Source organism: Salmo salar, chromosome ssa19, assembly GCF_905237065.1.
Source record: "Salmo salar chromosome ssa19, Ssal_v3.1, whole genome shotgun sequence".
Classification (NCBI taxonomy): Eukaryota; Metazoa; Chordata; class Actinopteri; order Salmoniformes; family Salmonidae; genus Salmo; species Salmo salar.
The window spans coordinates 12,950,142-12,971,756 of NC_059460.1; the positions used below are offsets into that span (position 1 = coordinate 12,950,142).

The following is a 21,615-nucleotide window of genomic DNA, read 5'->3' on the forward strand; positions in this document are numbered from 1 at the left end:
GTTGCAGCTAGCAGTGTATCGGCATTGCAGTTTCAGCTATTTCACCAGTAATTGCTCAAACATTGATTTACAGAGTCCTGATACTGCCAAGTAAATGTCAACCGACTGCAGAGAATGAACGGCCCTGAAGAGAGATGATTCATATTCTGATAATGCTGAGTGACATGAGCTTGTTTAATTGAAAGACTCCAGTGGTATCACTCTGACAGCCAGCGTTGCAGTTTGCAGTAGAAATAACTGAGCTAATGCTAATGTTAATGCAATGAAAGATCATTGGACTGTTAAAAGACGCATACAGGCTAATAATGATTCACTTGGTTTCAAAACGTCCCTCTCTCCGTGGCCAGGAATAGAATGAGATTATTGAACCACTGGCTATGAAATGAAGCACGGGTGATTGTCATAGAATAGCATTTCCACACACACACACAGACACACAGACACACACACACACACACCCCAAAAAACAAGTCCTCCAGAACAACTGGAATACTGCTCTGTCCAAGTCTGGACAAATGCGGATTACATAAGGGGTCAAATTGAATCAATCTGGGCACTCAATACCTTAAGGGAGAGGGGAAAATGACCCAGTTTTGATGCTGACCCCGAGCTGAAGGAGCCCAGCCATTTTAAAGGCAACCTTGGGAGTCTGTCATGGAGTCAGCGGTTTTAAACGTGCCTCTGAGATGTCTGTCTGAATAATGTATCCTATGAATAAAACACATTAGCTACTAAACATATTGAATAATTCACTTTCCAAAGCCCCTGCACACAAGATATTAGCTCTTCTGTCACTGGGCATATCTTTTCATAGCCCCTGCCTCTCTCTCTCTCTCTCTCTCTCTCTCTCTCTCTCTCTCTCTCTCCATCTCTCTCTCTCTCTCTCTCCCTCTCTCTCTCTCTCTCCCCCCCTCTTTCTCCCCTCTCTCGTCTCTCGGCTGATGGTAACTGTCTATTTTTATTCCTCACGTAACTACTATCTTGGCACCTCACACTATTTATCTAAAGAGCACTTGAAAATTTGAAGAGTGCTATTTGTTCTGATAACTCTTCAATGTGTTAGTACACACACACACACATACACCAAACACAGACAATAAAACCCAACATTTATTCATCTTTTAACGCCTCTGTGTTGGTAAATTAAGACCGCCAGGTGTGATTTTCTAATTTAAAGATCCCAAATGAAGAGGAGGCCCTTTTTTTAATGAAATACCTATACACCCGTTTCCAAAAGACACGAACTGCACTATAGTCCTCAAAGTAACGGGTTAACTTTCAAGTGGTTATCTCTTGCGTGCTGCTAACTCCACAATGCTAATAACAGTACGTTTTAGTCCACCAAGACTCTCTGTGTCTTTGTGAATGAATGACTACCTGCAGAAGAGAATGAGTGCATAGGGAAAACGATAGCGTAAGAGGCATCCCATTGAACACCCAACACAAAGATGATATTTTGCAACAGTGAAATTCATTTAGAAAGTTGACATTGATGTACTTTCATTTCGGGTGTATCTCACACACATCCTGACGTCATTGCCATGCCAGTGTGTACTTACGGTAAGCGGTAAGAGACTGCAGTGATTATAAATACACTGTGGTCCATGAGAGATCTACATGTAAGATAACTTTCTCCTCTCTTGAGGGGAGAATAAATGGAAATCCATCACATATGTTCCCGTTATTGAGAGGGTGTGAGACCTGCAGAATATATATGGGATTCTGAATTCATTACACATGTTGTGGGAATATATATATATATATACATACACAGGTAACTGCCAAAATAAAGGAAACACTTGAGTAAATGAGGGATACAAAGTATATTGAATGGAGAGCTTCCACACATGTGCGGTTCCTGAGTTAACTAAGCAATTAACATCCCATCATGCTTAGGGTTATGTATAAAAATGTTCGGCATGCCATTCATTTGGCCATTATTTTTGGACACCATGGCTATGCCCCCATAGGATAACAATGTCCCCATCCACAGGGAACGAGGGGTCACTGAATGGTTTGACAAATATGAAAACGATGTAAGCCATATGCCATGGCTGTCTCAATCACCAGATCTCAACCCAAATGAACACGTATGGGAAATTCTGGAGCGGCGCCTGAGACAACGTTTTCCACCACCATCAACAAAATACCAAATGATGAAATTTATTGTGGAAGAATGGTGTCGCATCCCTCAAATAGAGTTCCAGACATTTATAGAATCTATACCAAGGTGCATTGAAGCTGTTCTGGCTCGTGCTGGCACAACGCCCTATTAAGACACTTTATGTTGGTGTTTCCTTTATTGTAGCAGTTACCTGTATGTGTGTGTGTGTGTGTGTGTGTGTGTGTGTGTGTGTGTGTGTGTGTGTGTGTGTGTGTGTGTGTGTGTGTGTGTGTGTGTGTGTGTGTGTGTGTGTGTGTGCCTGAGTGCAATATTAGAAAAGTTGACCAGCAATTCTAACTTTGGTCCATTCATATCTCCCTTACTTCATTTGTAATGCATCCACTTGTATAACTACGGAGGACTGTCTATTGGTGAGAAGGGTACAAGTCATATTTGAGACAGAGAACAGGACTTACCAGGGCGCAGTATGTCTCAGGTGGGTCTCCACAGGTGATGTTGGGTGGGTCCACCGTAACCTTCAGGTACTTGGTCATGTCCATGGCCTCAGGTTGGCAGGCCATGTAATCCCAGGTGAGGCCTTCGTCCGTGTACACCTGAGACTTACACACGTCGTAGTGTCCCCAGGCTGGGTAGTGCTGCATGGTCTGGCACACACTGGCCCACAGTGCCTGCAGTGTCAACACCAGAGGGAAACGCATCGCCGCTTCCTCTCAGACACTCTGGGTCTCCTCTAGAAAAGGGCTATTGCTTTCTCAATGGGGAATCCCTCTCCTTCTCTCCCGAAACAGAGAGACAAAGAGACAGAGGGAAAGGCCTGTGCCTTTGTGTTTATGAAATAATCCAACCTTTACGGAGAGAGGAGCTAAAGAACTGTGGCAGCATGCCAGCCTCCTGTTAACAGCTTGGTGGGTGGGGTGGTGGGTGGGGGTGGGGGGGGGGGGGTGAGGGGTGTGAGATGGAGGGGCGAGGGGGGGCACCACTTCTTTAGGTCTGGAGTCCTCTCTGTACTCCGTTTCAGGTCTCTCCGACAGTTCTCTCTCCGGGAGGGAGGGAATGGGGGATTCACAACACACCGAAGTTACGGGGTGACTGGCCCGTCAAGGAGATAAAAAGAGAAGGAGTGGATGGAGGGAGGGAGGGAGGGAGGAGGAGTCGGTGTGAAGGAGGAGAGAGGCGAGAGCTAGAGCGAGAGCCCTGGAGGAGGCAGCCTTTTTGACACGCTGATGGAGAGATGAGTGACAGGCCGCTCAGCTTTGTTTGCTGTCAATCATGTCTCTCTTCCGCCCGGCAACGGCACCCAGGGTCTGTAGGGAACAAGGAGAGGAGAGAAGAGAAGAGGGTGAATGCCTGGTGGGGGGATAGTTTGACAGAGAGAGAGAGAGAGAGAGTGTGTGTGTGTGTGTGTGTGTGTGTGTGTGTGTGTGTGTGTGTGTGTGTGTGTGTGTGTGTGTGTGTGTGTGTGTGTGTGTGTGTGTGTGTGTGTAGGGATAGAGTTTGACATCAGCAGGCGGATGGCAGTGTAACACGGGAGAGATCCTTGATGTGGGGGTGTCAGGATGGGCATAGTGAGTGTGTACATCCCAGAGGGGGGTTTTATAACCAAAGCCATCAAGGTGCATTAGATCCTGATGCTTTTCACACTAAGTCCACACCTCACCTTGGTTTTCACTTATCATGAGTTTGTTTTCTACACCCCTTCCCAGGAGAACCAAAAACACCAGCAACTGAATCTTCAATCTAACGTACCCTTAAAATGTAAGTTCTTAATATCATTAGCATTATATAACATTTGGAGGATTATACAGTGTAGTGGTTGGATTGTGGCAGTTACAACACCGTTGAAACATACTGTATGTATCAGACCAATGTTAGTCATTCCAAAGCACAGGTACATTCTAGAAACAGGTGAGATGGTGGTATGCATGATAAATGAACAGTCAGGTCTAAACAAAGCCCTACAGCCATACCATTTCACAATATGCATTGACAAAAGACTGCTGCACTTATATCAACAATAGTTGCTATGGTAATATAAATTGCCTGAGTATAAACAAAACATGTAGTGTTGTTGTGATCTCAACACTGAAAACATATTTTCTTTATTCACTATTCATACACGGATACAAATGAATGTTTTCTTGTTGAAAGACCTGGAATGAATCCTGAGAGGGACCATCTGATCCTCGACTGTTTTATTTGACTCATGATCACACAAGGCCTTTCAGGTTGAATTCAGAACCCTCAGAAAGAGAGTTCAACTCATGCAGCTGCAGATGACGGGCGCAGGGAGAAAACTGCCTATGGTCCATGCATCTTAGACTTTTCAAATCCTCTACTAATCAACAAGCACGTTAGCTGTCTGTACCTGACACCTCGTCTAAAGTAGGGTTCTGTACCGAACACTCCAGCCGACTATTCAAAAACGAAGGACAGGCAATTCAAAAGTCCTCAGCGTTAAAAAATGCATTGTATAACACAAAGGGCATGTGTAAGCAACATAGACATAGTCTAGGTCATTTTGATGTAGGTTTTTGTATTCCTTATGGTTTTTTTGTTGATGAAGTGATTCCTGGATGAGGCAACATCCCAGACTTGGGGAATTCCGAACATTGACAAGGTCTATTATTTGGTTTAACCAAGGACATGTATTTTTATTTTCTTTCTGAAACAGAAAAAAAAGAAAAAAGTTCAATTTCAATTTCAAAGCGTACGCAACTCAGTTGACCTGCACTATGCAAATATCTCTTTCAACATTCAGGTCCTGAATCAGCGAGAGAACGGCAGGCATCCATTTCCACCTGGCACTAGCTGACCGGAATTAGTTTTAATAAAAACTTCCAACATTTGAAATGGACAGGACTGCTTCAAATAACATCTCTGGACATACTGCACATAGAGTACAGTAAACAGCTAAATAACTGTGAAAAAGCAATCTGATGTATAGATTTCTACATCAAAATCAAATAGAAAATCCCCAAGTAATTTCACCCCTAACTATCTATATTCCTCAGTTAGCTTTGTCCCCACATTTTAAACAACCAATACTCTAAATGCAGATTACAGTATGTATCTCTCCATATCTCCACACACACACACACACCACACCACACACACCACATGCACACACAACATACGCACACACACATCTTTGTTTTACTATCCTTGTGGGGACGAAACAATTGATTCCCATTCAAAATATATTTTCCTTAACCCCTCACCCTAAACCTTAACCCTAACCTTAATCCTGAACCTCTAAATCTAACCCTAAATCTAACCGTAACTTCTAATCCTAAAACTAACCCGAATTCTAACCCTAACCCTAATTATAACGCTAACCCTAAACCTAACCCCAAAGCCTAAAATAGTATTTTTCCTTGTGACTTCTGGTCCCCACAAGGATAGTAAAACCAAACACACACACTCACGAAACAAGGCTGCAGCTTAGCTGAGCTAGCGCTAGCCACTAAATAGAGACACATTTCACAGGCAGGTAGCCTTTTTCTCCAGCCAGCCCAATAGTTACTTGGCTTGCAGGCAGCGGTAGGTAATTGATGATGACGTTAGCCAGAAGCAGTGTGAGGGATGGATCAGTGGACGTTTTAGTGCTGGTTAATCAGTCAGCCCAGACAATGGACCCGCTGACCCAACACACCTAGTCCTGAGTGATCAATTAGCCTGCTATACGCCTACAGCCTGAATGTACAGGCCTCACTGCCCAGCCTGTGTATAGGTCTCTCTGTCTACCCTTGAGATGGGCTGAACGCGATAACTTCTGCTTGTTTATTCTCTATTTTGCCATGAGATAGAAAATGCCATCAGCTATACTTTAAGTTACAATTTTCAGGACTGTTTTTCATTTTTTATTAGCTCATAGATTATTGCAAAGGAATACAGTAAATATATCTTATACCTACAGTAAAAGTACAATATCTGGTCATATTTTATTTTGATAAACAATGATATTCTCCAACCATTTGGGTCAGATGGCAGTACTGAGCCAACTGTCTGACCTATGGAGTACTTCTACCCATATAGCCAGCATTGAATTGGGTCTATTTTTATGAATCTAAAAGAATAATTCTGTTCTATTAAAATCCATCACATCAATCATGATGACCATTATCCACAGCTATGGATGGAGACCTTGATCAGATCCACCACTCTGAATGAGAGGAGAGAGAGAGAGAGGGAGAGAGGAAGAAAAAAGAGACAGCACAAGGCCAAAGTGGAAGAGAGAGCGAGAGACAGAGAGAGCGAGAGAGAGAGGGGGGTGAAAGGGTGAAAGGGCAGGAGTGAGCAATGGTGAGAGAGCGGGAGTGAGGGAGACAAAGTGAGTGAGGAGAGAAGGGTGAAGAGGAGCAAAGAAGAGGGGGAAGACCTTAACTGCTAAAAAGTAGGAATGTCAATGGAGGAGACATGGGAAGGTAAAATGAAGCCAGTTATCCAGTTGAGATCTTGGCACCGAAGCTCTATGCCATTAATAGACATAATATTACCAAGTGCTGGAGGTTACATGGGGCCTGTTTCAGTAGGGTGGGCCTGATTGGATAAAGATGGGGTAGGGGGGACAGAGACACCCAGGCTAGAATAACAGGGACAGTGGTACCCAAACTAGATAAGGGGAGTGGGGACAGAGATACCCAGGCTAGGTAAGGCGAGCAGGGGGGAGTGGGACAGTTATACCCAGGCTAGAAAAGGGAAGTGGGTACAGTTATACCCAGGCTAGATAATGGGAGCGGGGACAGTTATACTCAGGTTTGATAATGGGAGTGGGGACAGTTATACCCAGGCAAGATAAGGGGAGTGGGGACAGAGATACCCAGGCTAGATAATACATAAGGGAGAATGGACAGAGATACCCAGGCTACATAATTGATAAGGGAGCACGGACAGAGATACCCAGGCTAGATAATAAATAAGGGAGCACGGACAGAGATACCCAGACTAGATAATAGATAAGGGAGAATGGACAGAGATACCAAGGCTAGATAATAGATAAGGGAGCAGGGACAGAGATACCCAGACTAGATAATAGATAAGGGAGAATGGACAGAGATACCAAGGCTAGATAATAGATAAGGGAGCATGGACAGAGATACACAGGCTAGATAATAGATAAGGGAGCATGGACAGAGATACCCAGGCTAGATAATAGATAAGGGAGCATGGACAGAGATACCCAGGCTAGATAATACATAAGGGAGCATGGACAGAGATACCCAGGCTAGATAATAGATAAGGGAGCAGGGACAGAGATACCCAGGCTAGATAATACATAAGGGAGCACGGACAGAGATACACAGGCTAGATAATAGATAAGGGAGCATGAACAGAGATACCCAGGCTAGATAATCGATAAGGAGCATGGACAGAGATACCCAGGCTAGATAATACATAAGGGAGCATGGACAGCGATACCCAGGCTAGATAATACATAAGGGAGCATGGACAGAGATACCAAGGCTAGATAATACATAAGGGAGAATGGACAGAGATACCAAGGCTAGATAATACATAAGGGAGCACGGACAGAGATACACAGGCTAGATAATACATAAGGGAGCATGGACAGCGATACCCAGGCTAGATAATACATAAGGGAGCATGGACAGCGATACCCAGGCTAGATAATCGACAAGGGAGCATGGACAGAGATACCCAGGCTACATAATTGATAAGGGAGCACGGACAAGAGGTACCAAGGCTAGATAATACATAAGGGAGCATGGACAGAGATACCCAGGCTAGATAATACATAAGGGAGCATGGACAGCGATACCCAGGCTAGATAATCGACAAGGGAGCATGGACAGAGATACCCAGGCTACATAATTCATAAGGGAGCACGGACAAGAGGTACCAAGGCTAGATAATACATAAGGGAGCATGGACAGAGATACCCAGGCTAGATAATACATAAGGGAGCATGGACAGAGATACCCAGGCTAGATAATACATAAGGGAGCATGGACAGAGATACCCAGGCTAGATAATAGATAAGGGAGCATGGACAGAGATACCCAGGCTAGATAATACATAAGGGAGCATGGACAGAGATACCCAGGCTAGATAATAGATAAGGGAGCATGGACAGAGATACCCAGGCTAGATAATAGATAAGGGAGCATGGACAGAGATACCCAGGCTAGATAATACATAAGGGAGCATGGACAGAGATACCCAGGCTAGATAATACATAAGGGAGAATGGACAGAGATACCCAGGCTAGATAATAGATAAGGGAGCATGGACAGAGATACCAAGGCTAGATAATAGATAAGGGAGCGGGGTACATAAAAGATCACAACAGCCAGGTCATTATCACTCTCTACAATTCAGACACTGGTCCTTCCTCTCATTATTACCCACTTTGAATCCAGTGTCACTGGCAGAGGAGAGCAGAGCAGAGGAGAGGGGTGTGCTATGCATTTTAAGTGAGACCTGGGCTATTTGGGGCAGGTCGCCTGCTTCCTCCCCCCATCGATCAAGAATAAGGTGGGACATTGCAGAAATAAAGGGGCTTTAGTGGATGTGAGAGATTAAGCTTAATACTATGTTGATAAATAATAATATGTTGATAAAGGCTTTCAAAGAGTGAACACGTTGTCAATTAGAGGTCGACCGATTATTATTTTTCAATGCCGATACCGATACCAATTATTGGAGGACCAAAAAAGACGATACCGATTAATCGGACGATTATATATAAATATTTGTAATAATGACAATTACAACAATACTGAATGAACAATGAACACTTATTTTAACTTAATATAATATATAAATACAATCTATTTAGTCTCAAATAAATAATGAAACATGCTCAATTTGGTATAAATAATGCAAAAACACGGTGTTGGAGAAGAAAGTAAAAGTGCAATATGTGCCTAAAAAAGCTAACGTTTCAGTTCCTTGTGTGGTGGAATACTGACTCAAAAATATAACACTCTTACTAGAACTTGTGAATTCAAATTAGACGTTAATACAAAGTAGCAAAGCCGAGCCCTTCCATGGAAAAGACTCTTTTACAAAGTAACAGAGCCGAGCCCCTCCATGAAAAATACTAAATTCTCATAGTACAGAGTCCTGCCTTTATAGGATTCTGTCTTTGCATAACGTATAGAGTCCCCTCCCTCTATATGAAAATAGCTTCCCTTGACCTTTCTCCATCATCTTTCCATCTCAGTTCTTGCTTGTTAACGCCCACATCTGACAGCTGTATAGGTTATAATGGTATGTTCCCTTCCTTGTATAGCCATTCTGTCTCAGCTCTTCAAACCGGACAGTCTAAATACTGCATGCTAATATTGGAGTCATGCACTAGATGACATCTTTCTGCATCCGGCCAATGTACTTATTGTCTTGATGTTTTCTCAGCATAGCAACTGCACCTAGTTACATTGAATAATCTCTCACACTTGCTCAGAACATATGAAAGCTGGTGGTTCAATATTCCCAGTTAAGAAGTTTTAGGTTGTAGTTATTATAGGAATTATGACGCGTCGACTATTTCTCTCTATACCATTTGTATTTCATATACCTTTGACTATTGGATGTTCTAATAGGCACTTTAGTATTGCCAGCCTAATCTCAGGAGTTGATAGGCTTGAAGTCATAAACAGCGATGTGACTCAAGCATTTTCTAAGAGCTGCTGGCAAACGAAGTAAAGTTTGAATGAATGCTTACGAGCGTGGTGCTGCCTACCACCGCTCAGAGACTGCTCTATCAAATATCAAATCATAGACTTAATTATAATATCATTAACACAGAAATACGAGCCTTTGGTCATTAATATGGTCAAATCCGGAAACTATCATTTAAAAAACAAAACGTTTATTCTTTCAGTGAAATACGGAACCGTTACGTATTTTATCTAATGGGTGGCATCCCTAAGTCTAAATATTCCTGTTACATTGTACAACCTTCAATGTTATGTCATAATTATGTAAAATTCTGGCAAATTAGTTCGCAACGAGCCAGGCGGCCCAAACTGTTGCATATACCCTGACTCTGCATGCAATGAACGCAAGAGAAGTGACACAATTTCCCTAGTTAAAATTGCCTGCAAAAACAAATTTATTTTCACTAAATATGCAGGTTTAAAAATATATACTTCTGTGTATTGATTTTAAGAATGGTATTGATGTTTATGGTTAGGTACATTCGTGCAACGATTCTGCTTTTTCGCGAATGCGCTTTTGTTAAATCATCCCCCGTTTGGCGAAGTAGGCTGTGATTCGATGATAAGTCAACAGGCACCGCATTGATTATATGCAACGCAGGACAAGCTAGTTAACCTAGTAATATCATCAACCATGTGTAACTAGTGATTATGTGAAAATTGATTTTTTTTTTATAAGTTTAATGCTAGCTAGCAACTTCCTCGTGGAATGCAATGTAATCGGCCATAATCGGCGTCCAAAAACGCTGATTACCGTTGAATCGGTTAATTGAAAATGTATTGAAAATTCAGCAATATACACAAACAAAACTGTAAAATAAATTGCTTACTATTTGACATGGAATAGAGTCCTATGAAGGCTAAGAACTCTTCTGCGGTTCAGCAAGTGAGTATTTTAAGTCTTTCCTGTTCTTAGGCAACCTTGGTGTACAGTACACTGGGCTCCCGGCTCACTGGCTCATAAGGCATACATAGAATGGAGTGTATTTTTGGGGCATAGGATCCTACCAATGAGGCAATGCTGAGGTTGATTTTATATTTAAACCCATAAATGTTTTACAGGATCCATATGACCTCGCAGAGAGCTCTCTCGCCAACTCTTTCCCTTCTCTCTTTTTCTCTCTCTGAAGCTGTGACCCCCCCCCCCACCTTATGTCCGCTTCCATTTCGTCCCTGGGGCCACTCGGGCATGGCTGAGTGTTTAAAAGTCAGTGGGGAAAGACATGCATGCTTGGCCCGGCAGTGGTTACAACTACTGGAGTAGCTTCTGACTGAGTCATGTGTATGAATACCCAGCCTCTTCAGCTCCCTCCTACCTCACTGCCTCCCAACAACCTGCCCATCCTGCTCTTCTTCTTTTCATCTTCTCTCTTTATACCTGTTCCCTATGCCCTCTCATATTTTCCACGTCTCTCTCTGTCTCCATCTCTCGCTAAACAAAGCCAGTGACGTGCCTAGCTTGTGTGGAGAGACAGGAGAGACAAAGACAGACGGAGACATAGAGAGAGAGAACGAGAGAGAGAGAGAGCGAGAGAGAGAGAGAGAGAGAGAGAGAGAGAGAGAGAGAGTGAGAGAGAGCTGGGCCAGCATCACATGGAGACTTGTGCCATGCATGGAGGGCTCTTCACTCTCCTCAGATTCCTGGGCCTGCCTTCCTTTCCCAGAATCCCTAATCTTCCTCGTTAACAACCTGCCAATATGACAGTCCTCATAAATAAACATGTGGCAGATAACCGGAGCACGCCCCCTGCAAACATGACAGCCAAACGTTCAATGTTCCAGAATGTTTGATGAGCCCAACACACATCTCTGTGGCATACCATCACCACAGCACCAGCCGATCCCTACAATGGCCTCCCCTCTCCTCTAGCTTCAACGTGTCACTGGCTAAAATTTGCATACAGGTGTATGATCTTTTTTCAATCATGGTGTGGTGTATCCTAGCTAATGAATGAAGCTATAACCACTGTTTCAGTGAATCAGCATGGCTTTCTGTCTGTTGGGGAGGGGAGCATCGAGAAATCAAAGCGAAGGTTTTGAGCAGAACAGCAGTGGAACATGGCAGCCGTCCCTTCCCCCTCTAATACAATCTGATTGTAGGCCCAGACAGGTCCCGGGCCTCTGAAGGCAAGAAACTCCCTCAGCGCTGCTGCCAAGACGTGCTTGTCTTGCCCCCACAGCTGCATCTCACATGGTCTCTCTCTCTCTCTCTCTCTCTCTCTGTCTCTCCTTTTCTCTCACCCCCCCTCTCTTACGCTCTCTTACTCTCACCGCTTTCACACTCTCCTTCCTCTCTCACTCTTACTCCCTGCCACATGCACCTTGTGTGTGAGAGAGGGGCACTTTTGACAGGGTGACTCTTACGATGCTGTCTGCGTGGAGTCGTGTGTGTGGAGCTCGGGGCGTCTGTTACTCCTGCGCCACATACAGAAGTGTACTGTAGCAAACTAGACAGCAGGGAGAAGGTATACGCCAGCCACCACCACTACCACTCCTCCACCCTCTCTCTCCCTGTCTCTCGCCCTCTCACATTCTCCTCGGCCTCCCTTCGCCACCAAGCACACACTTCATTGCGACATAGGAACATAGGAACACCTAATGCATTATTAAAAACACTTTTCCTAAAAGCCTGCTACCATATTATTCAGCCTTCACAGTGGCATGCCTGCATGGCTACTCTACATGTCCAGCCCAGCAAGGTAACCCACTGGAAATAGTTCATAGTAATTCATAGTAATAAACATGTATAGCAGCTGATACTGTTACAATGAGCTTTATCAAAATCCAAGGTCCTTTAAAGGCAATGTATAAAATAAAGTAGCCATGTCTAAATTATAAGGTAAATACCGTAGCAAGTGCAAGTTTTACTATTGGCAACATGTCAACATCGGTGGACTGGAGATCATTATAATGACTATTGCTCTTCTTACCAAATTTGATCAACATCATAATCTATGGGTGAACAGAATATCATTTAGTATCATATCTAATATTAACCTTACAAATCCATGTGTGCACATTACTGCACTTGCTTTAAAATTCTGTGAAATTAAATTGGCATACATTAATGATTTGCCAATATTATTATTATTATTATTATTATTATTACAAACAAACGAAAACTAAAAAATAAGTTAGTAGGCCCTGTATTAGAAATATATCACCATCATGTATTTAAATAGTATGCCATAATATATATGATATGTGATAATGTTAACCAAACTCAACTGTATAAAATACATTATACTGGCTCTCTGTCTGCAGCTTCTTGTTTATCATTATTATTTACCAACTCTAATCAAAGTCAAGTAATACCCAGAGGATAAGCCTGGATTCGAAGTGCACGGGTGAACCACGGACAGAAAGCTGCTCTGAATAAAACAATTACTCAAACATATCGTTAGGCGTATCAATAGACTACACTGAATATAAGAAACTACCAAGCCTTTCAAAAGGATGCAGGATAGGTTGTCGTATATAAAAAACACTTCTATTTTGGTACCCGCACACCTCTCATTCTTTAGCCTATTAAAAGACTTGGGGCTACAGCAGGTGTATTGATAGGACAGGGCTGAACATGGCATAACCATGAAGTATATTTCCTTTAAAACAACCCAAAAAAATACAGAATGGACAGTATCTTTTTAGCAGCATTTCATGATATTAACTGTAAATACTAATACGGAATTGATCAATTCCACAAGGGGGCGCTTCCACAAATCGCAAGTAGGCTTTGCTTTGCCAAAAGGGCACCGGAGTCAAGTAATTAATGTTTTCATTACATTTTTTAAGGTATTAAATGAGTAATGAGCATGGACGCTTTCAACTTCATTCGGACTGCATTATGGCAAATTATATCAAAAGTTCAAAGATATGACATAATCAACACTTCGATAAGAGCCTACTTTGGGTGGATTTCCAACAAAAGTTAGGCTACAAAGTATTGAAAGATGAGTCAGCTATTAAGACTACCATCATACAGCATACAATGTTTTAACGAAGTTGGACACAATTAAACGAGTTACTTTAATTGTACAACATGCCTACAAAATAGACTTAGTTCAATAATAGCCTATGCGTACTTACATTTGTAGGTTTGCCTCAATTCACCGTGCACAGTCCAGTGTTCAACAAGTTCAGCACTGACCACAGGAACCCCTTTAAGATGCGCGTGTAAATCTTAATGTGATGAGTTCGGTAGAAACGGGATGCTAAAAGTTGATGACCCAAGAGTTAAAACAAGCTGAGTCTGGAGAGGAGGCAGCGATTGAACGGTCCCCCCGCGCGCACGTCAATCTTCCTGGAATCGCTGTGCAAGTGCAACATCTCTTTAGTGAAGAGACGGGATCAGAGGAGATTTTCTCCCACTTTAAAACAAATGACTGATCACTGTCTGGAGCTCTTAGAGCAGCACAATAAAACAAATAGGTGAGTATTTTGACAGCAGCCTATGTCCTGCGCGCCGCTGGTCATCATTCTGCCACGTGCAATTCCATTATTGCATTGTTGGAGGCAATGGAACTGTGTCCGCATCAGAAAAATAAAAAGACCACTAGGAAAAAACTTTGAAACGCGAAGGCTCCTTTGTCTTTTATAAAATTTCCGTTTAATCTGTATCATTTCTTAGATCCACAGCCAAGACATTTGACTCCTGTGAGCGGATATACACTTATCTCTCTCTCTCTTAATCTCTCGCTATAGCCTACTCGTTACAGGCACTCAAAGGGAACATGAATCACAGCAATTAGCAGCGCTGCCGAGAATATCCTCCACTGTTCCGGCGTCACGCATCCCTCGCGCATTCCCCTACACAGCACAGCTAGGCAGGAAACTGCTCAGTGGAGATGGCGGGTAAGAGATAGCGCACTTAGAGAGTCCGTTAGATTAAACCGCTCACTCAGCCTCAATATTTCCCCCCCAGCGCAGTCCTCTTTCAGGACCAGTCTGAGACTCAATGGGGCGGATGTATCTAAACTTAGAGGACAAATGACAGATCACTGTGGACGGAGCAGAGAGAGAGAGAGATATGAGAGATAAGCAATCGCTTCCAAATGCGAGCTAATGTAGTGATTGCATCCCGTACCTCTACCAATAGGCCTACATGTGTTCCGCAGGGTCCTAAAGGTAGCAATTAAATTTAATAACTACAGTTATTTAACTATTTTAAATGTAGTTGTTTTGGTGATTTAGTTTAATGATATAGGCTAACTGTTTCAATGCTATGTAAACATAGGCTAGAGATGTGTCAGATTGCGCGCAGAATATGCGCACTGGACTAAACATTGTGGTGATGTTGGTAATTGATTTGGAGATGCACACATATAGAAATGAAAATCAAACATATAGGCCATCCATGCCTAAATACGGGGCTCCTGGGCCCCCAAATCATTCCCGGGTTAAATTAATGACGGTTTGAAAATATGAGTATAGAGTTCTGTCAAATATAGTCACGGGATGATGCGCAAAGCATGCACTCCACCCCATACATGACGTGCTCAAATTACAGCACACAAGTACCACGGCCACCCACCCAAAACCTTGATGAGTCAGTGTGAGTTGCTGGAAGTTTAGCAACGTCATTACACCTTGTGTAAGACTCAATCTGTTAGCTGCATTTTCACTGCAATTTACCGGACACTGGCAAGAGTCGAAACATGTGATTTCTACAGGGGATTGAGTCCGCAGCAATCTCTCACACCGTCAGGATATTAGCCTTGGGGAGGGCCTAGATTATATTAAAATTCGATCCATTCTGACAGTAAATCCTCCGGCGGTAGCGATGATCCGGAGGACAGAAAGAAACCATCAAGACCAGAGATGGAGAGAGAAAGCGAAAGCACTGAAGTTATATCAATGACCCTGCTACTCCTGTTTTGACGTCTAGGGCCGGTTTGGAATACAAATCTATTTCAATTCTTCTCCATTGAGTAGCAAAAGAGACCAGTCCCTATGGTTTACCTGTATAGAGGTCTCATGTAGGAGTACATGTAGTCTGTTAGGCATGTATGATTCACAAGTTTGAAAAAACATCCTGGGGTTACAGATGCTGACCTGTGGCCTGTGACTTGAGAGTTCTGTAGAATGTCAATTGCCTAGTTTTGCAATTCTTGTACTGGACAATAAACTCCCTTATTTACTCACATATTTCGATTGAAAATGTCAAACGTTGCAATTAAAATCCGTGCTGAAAGTTGGAAAGAAGTAGCACGGGGCCATATTTTAATAACCTAATGCTTTTGTCAGGATTTAAAATTGAAATTTGGAATTAAAAGTCATTTTTCCCTTACAGTGTCTCGCTGCACCCCTGTTGATGTCGATATGTTGTAATTAATCAGTAGCGTTATTATCAGCATTGTACAATTTATATGAGGTGATGGAAGAAACCTATATGTCGAAATCAGCTCCCCACACACAGCTCGCTCTATGAGCAGTGCAATACATACACATATCAGACCTCTGTTAGACAGTGAGCCCTATGGTGAGGCATACGGCCTCAATTATCACACAGATATTCCCGAACAGCAAGTCCGCTGCAACACTTTGGCAAGCTTTACACCACGCAGCAAACGCACAAATAAATCAACGGAATAGGACAACAATTAAGAAGATTACAAATGCATACAACTAATCCACTGTACTTATATATTTATTTTAAAGTATTATTTCATGAATCGACTGTGCTCTATTTTATCAGAGTTATAAACTTTTCCTGTCAGCTGTCAGAAACCACTCTATCAAATCATCAAGCGTCTCATATCGCCGCGACCATCAACAAGTTTGTGCCCATCCCTCCAACACGCAAAAACCCAAACAAGTAGACCTTACCTTTTCTCTCAAAGCTTCATTCCGTATCCTTGCGAAGAATAGCGAAGATCATGTAACACAGCGATATATTTCTTTTTTTAAACCTGGACATCGTTGTTCACGCGGAGAACAGAGACTTGCTGTGAAACGACTAGTTCTCTCCGTGGCTTCACCGGAATGGGGTGAGCGGAGGCACGGATGTCACTTCAGTGACAATGCCACTTCAGTTAGTGAAACAATAAGACAAACACATGCAACGTCACACAGGGGTAAAGGGAAATAGTACTTTAAGTTCTACTTGATCCTTGTCTGAAAAGTTGTTGATGACAAAAATAGAATGGCTATGACTATTGAGCACGTCTTTCATTAGACTTGCAGACGGAGCGGTTATAATACCGCTGCAGCATACTGACATGTACTGACATGTAGTAAATGATCTTGTCTACCAAGACACACACAGTTCAAGCATCTTTCAGTAGTGGAAACATCGTGTTTAATTGATATAAAATAATTTGTTATGAGTATACTTTAGTGTGCCTTTAATAGTCATATACTAAGTCATGCAATGTCACAACTAAGTTTAGTAAATAATTTCAAGTGAAAAGATACGGCTACGGAAAACAGATTGATAGTAGGAAATATCTAACACGTGACAATCACATGACGGTTGTGGAAAGTATAATAACAGTGCATCTGAGGATCTGTCAGCCTTTTTTAGCAAACAAAAATGGAAGCCAGCCAGTCACATGGGCTATTTTTGCTTTGACACAACATAAAATGTATCTAAATTAAGCATATTCCCAATCCTAACATGGAGAACAATTATTATCAAATTGTGTTAGTGTAATTTACTCTGCTCAAAATACATTACACGTGCACTTCAAAAGAAAAAGATCAGAGAAAGTGTATAGCTCTATGTAGATGCATCAACTGGGCACTGACTTCAGCACCATAGACAGCTCCCCGCGCGTTAACTGGGCAGCACCGCTCTTTTCTGGAGCTGGACAGGTCGTCACACGTTAACTGGGCAGCACCGCTCATTTAAGGAGCTGGACAGCTCCTTACGTGACAAAGCACAGGTGAATACTATAGGGATCATCTTCTCACAAATAGAATGCATTTAGCTTTTTAATAACACACACCTCGATCCATGCAGAGGCATTTTACATCTTAATCTACCTTTCAGCACGTGGACAGATCCTCACGCGACTCGCCCAAGGGCAACTCATCTGACACGAACATACCATCACAAACCACACAATAACCAGCATTGGAATAAAACAGGCCATTTCATGCAACTCTCTTTTCCTGTAATGTCTAGTTTGTGTGTCCACTTAGCTACACCGAGGACAGAATGGATTAAAATACAGATGTTATAGACTGAATATCTTTCAAAAAGTACAATTGTTCTCACTGCATCACCACAACTCTGAAGAAGAGAAGAAAGACAAATGTTAGTCTATTTAAAACAATGCCTCAGGGTCAGTATACACTAACTAGGACCTGAACAGGAAGCATTTAAGGCCCTTACTTTAGTTATAGTCCTTCGTGGTCAGAGAGGACTTGTGGCCTTACAATAACCTCTTCGTCTACACAGGTTGTAATATCTAACAACTATTAAACAATTACCTGTAAAATATCTCACTGACAGAGGGATAAAAATGGTACTTGAACTAGACATCAAATGTATTGTGGTCAGATGGATTGTAAAAACAAATTGGGATCCACTGGCCCCTTTCCTTCTTTGATTGAAAAGCTTCTGCACAATCTATGTTTACTATCCCCCAGCCCCCCACCCCTCCCCCACATTCAGCACAGTGTCTTAAAATCTATGTGAAGGTTCGATAGTTGGCACTGCAATTGACACAGACCGGCAATCACGTGCCTCACGCTCCATTATTTGTCATCCACCTCTGTCAGTGTGTGTGTATGTGTGCTTGTGTGTTTGTGTGCCTTTCTGTGGATGCTGTGCTGTCATATATTGGATGATGATTAGAAAATGGATGTCTACAGACGTTTTTGCCCATCACTGTCTCACAGACGGCAGGCTGAGTATTGGATTTTACCTTGGTTCAATGGAGTGTACTGTTGCCTTCATCCGGTCGGCAAGCCAGTGGAAGGCAGTGTGTGTATTTGTATTTGTATTTATAATGAATCCCCATGAACTCTTCCTGGGGTCCAGCAAAATGAAGGCAGTTATACAATTTTCAAAACATTACAATACATTCACAACAGATCTCACAACACACGTTTTTCTTGAAAAACAAAACAAAAAAAGACTGATCATCAGGAAGTGTTACAAGCACTGGAACAAAATAGGCCTCGGTTTGAGTCCCAGTCGAACAAAAACCCTGGATTTGCTACATAGGTGTCAGCAGCGGGATGGTCAGGACACCATAATATGTCAACTGTAAGCCCAGTAATAGTTCTATTACTACTCTTATTATATGTATTCTTATAAGAGAACATTACGCCCATGACCTGGCTAAAGACCTTTCATCAATCGGTGTGCTACAGTCCTCTACTTATCCTGCATGGTGCTTTAAGCCCATAACTTAACTCCCCCAAATTGAAATATCATAATAAGTCAAAAATAACAAAAAAAAAAAACTATACCTGAGAAGAATTACATAGGAGCGTAATCCATAAAGTGCATGATTGAAAAGGGATTAGAACTACACAGGCACCACACAGTTTGGTGGATTTGTACTTCACACACAGGCGAAACCCGTCTGCCTCGCCTCCTGCCGTAGGCTGATTGCGATTTGGCCATCCTGTTCGGGATTTACTTAACAGCACCAAACAACTCTGTCCCTGTTGTGATGTGTTGTGTCCGTTCATGCAGTCATGGCTCACTGCATTCAGTTGGATGCATTGCTGACACACACACACACACAACACACACACACACAGACACACAGACACACAGACACAGACACACACACACACACAGACACACACGCACACACAATTCCAGCTAAGGATTTGAATGTGAAGTCAGTCACATTCATGGGCTGGGGATAAACAGGTAAATGGGAACACACCATAGTATTTGAACAGCTTTACTGTGTGCATCAATGTTTGGGTACAAAATAATGATTGAAACGTAGCCTTATTGTAAAGCAGAAATAATACAATGGAACAGTATAGGTGTGATAGAAAGGTGTTCAGTAACTGTATAATAGAGATAATCCAGTAGAAAAATGTGTTCAGTAACTGTATAATAGAGATAATCCAGTAGAAAAAAGTGTTCAGTAACTGTATAATAGAGATAATCCTGTAGAAAAAGGAAGAGTGATGGAGTTATTGAAACCTAGCCTTATTACAGTATTTAAAAGAATAGACAATAAAAGAAGGGAAGTAGTGTCGGTGTGAGAGAAAAAAGGTGTAGGGTAAATGCATGATAGAGATTAGTGCAATACAAGGTAGTTTGTAATATCCCTGTCTATAAAAAGGCTTACATCCAGGGCTGCTAATGATAATGATGACAGATGATCTCTCCAGGGCTGTGGGGAGAATAACGCACAGTTCAGGGAATTGCTCTTCTAAATTACGTTTTTGTAAATAACATGTTTCCAATTTGTCAAAATATTGGTTACTGTAACTGGCTGGTGGAAAATGATTCCTATTGGTTTATATATTGTAGGCCATTAGCCTACCAGGCACAAATAGGAGATGGTGATCTGGTGTCCGTCCCAAATGGCACCCTGTTCCCTATATAGTGCCCTAATTTTGGCAGGGCCCATAGAGCTCTGACCAAAATAACTGCATTGTATAGGGAGCCATTTGGGAAAGGGGGATACCTAGTCAGTTGTCCAACATTGTATTCAACTGAAATGTGTCTTCCACATTTAACCCAACCCCTCTGAATCAGAGAGGTGTGGGGGGCTGCCTTAATTGACATCTTCGGTGCCTGGGGAACAGTGGGTTAACTGCCTTGCTCAGGGACAGAACGACAGATTTTTACCTTGTCAGCTCGGGGATTCGATCCAGCAACCTTGCGGTTACTGGCGTAACTCTCTAACCACTTTGGACGCAGACCAGTTCTGATATGAATCCAGTCAGGGATGTTGTATCAGGCTGAAACGATCCCTCATAGACACATAGGCCTACGATCAAATTCATAAACTCTACAAGAATGCACACAACATAGATCATCTTCTCACATAGAGAATGCATGTAGCTTTTAAATAACACATACCTCGGTCCATGGAGAGGCTTTTTCAATCTTAATCTCTTTTTCTCAACTGTTTCACACTTTCCTAGCACCTTCCTCCTAGTCTGTGGAGTTATAATGGGGAATGTAACATAATGTCAAATGTTCATTTGATGGTACTTCTACTGACTCACATTGTTCTCTCATAACAGCGGTTGTCCTCATCAACTGCTGTCAGACAAGCCTTTGTGTTTCTCAGACTGCGGAAGACATTGTAACAGAGACAGAGGACCACGGACTTTTGGAAAGACTAGTTGTTGCATACCCACAAGCTCTAACATAGTGGATTCTCCTCTCACACATCCCCACTTTAACAATGACTCCAACAATGAGTTAGATTAAGCACATTTTCTATTGATTCACCTTACAAGACAAATAAACCAATTTAATGTTTCTACGCCCTTTCTATTTGTTTTCAAATGATTCAAGGCAAGGATGGGTTAGAATGAGTAGAGCGTTGAGCAGAGAAGAGTGGCTGTGCATGCTAGAGTTTGATACGGACTTCAGGAGCATCTGGAAGCTAATACTGCACTTAACATTTCCAATATCTGTGTTCCTGCCTTTAGTCTGTCTACTAGGCACTGGCGGGTTAGAAGGCACCTGTGGCAACTAAGTGAATCTGAGCAAAAATGTTGCGTTGAAGTCACATTTAACAAGGAGATTCAATAAAGACGACCAAATAACAGCCTACCTGTATATCCTAATTTTCTTATTAAAATGTTACCCGTTCCATGCACCTCCTGTCTCACACCGCATAGTATCGTAAAGAGAAAAACATGTTTGCCATA

At 42.4% G+C, this 21,615-nt stretch overlaps 1 protein-coding gene across 6 annotated transcripts in view; it reads right to left on the reverse strand.

Annotated features, from left to right (window-relative positions):
• ntng1a (netrin g1a) overlaps positions 1-16,951 on the reverse strand; it is a 149,029-nt gene extending 132,078 nt beyond the window's left edge. For 5 of the 6 annotated variants that reach the window (XM_014157326.2, XM_014157321.2, XM_045702103.1 and 2 more), the window contains exons 1-2: positions 13,894-14,857; positions 2,581-3,429 (exon numbers count right to left, since the gene is read on the reverse strand). In XM_014157326.2, coding sequence (XP_014012801.1) covers positions 2,581-2,823 — 243 coding nt within the window. In that variant the 5' untranslated portion in view covers positions 2,824-3,429; positions 13,894-14,857. Of the gene's footprint in view, positions 1-2,580; positions 3,430-13,893; positions 14,858-16,632 lie in introns of those variants that run through there. The other variant, XM_045702102.1, reaches the window with a different exon arrangement.
• Between the last annotated feature and the right edge of the window lie 4,664 nt (positions 16,952-21,615).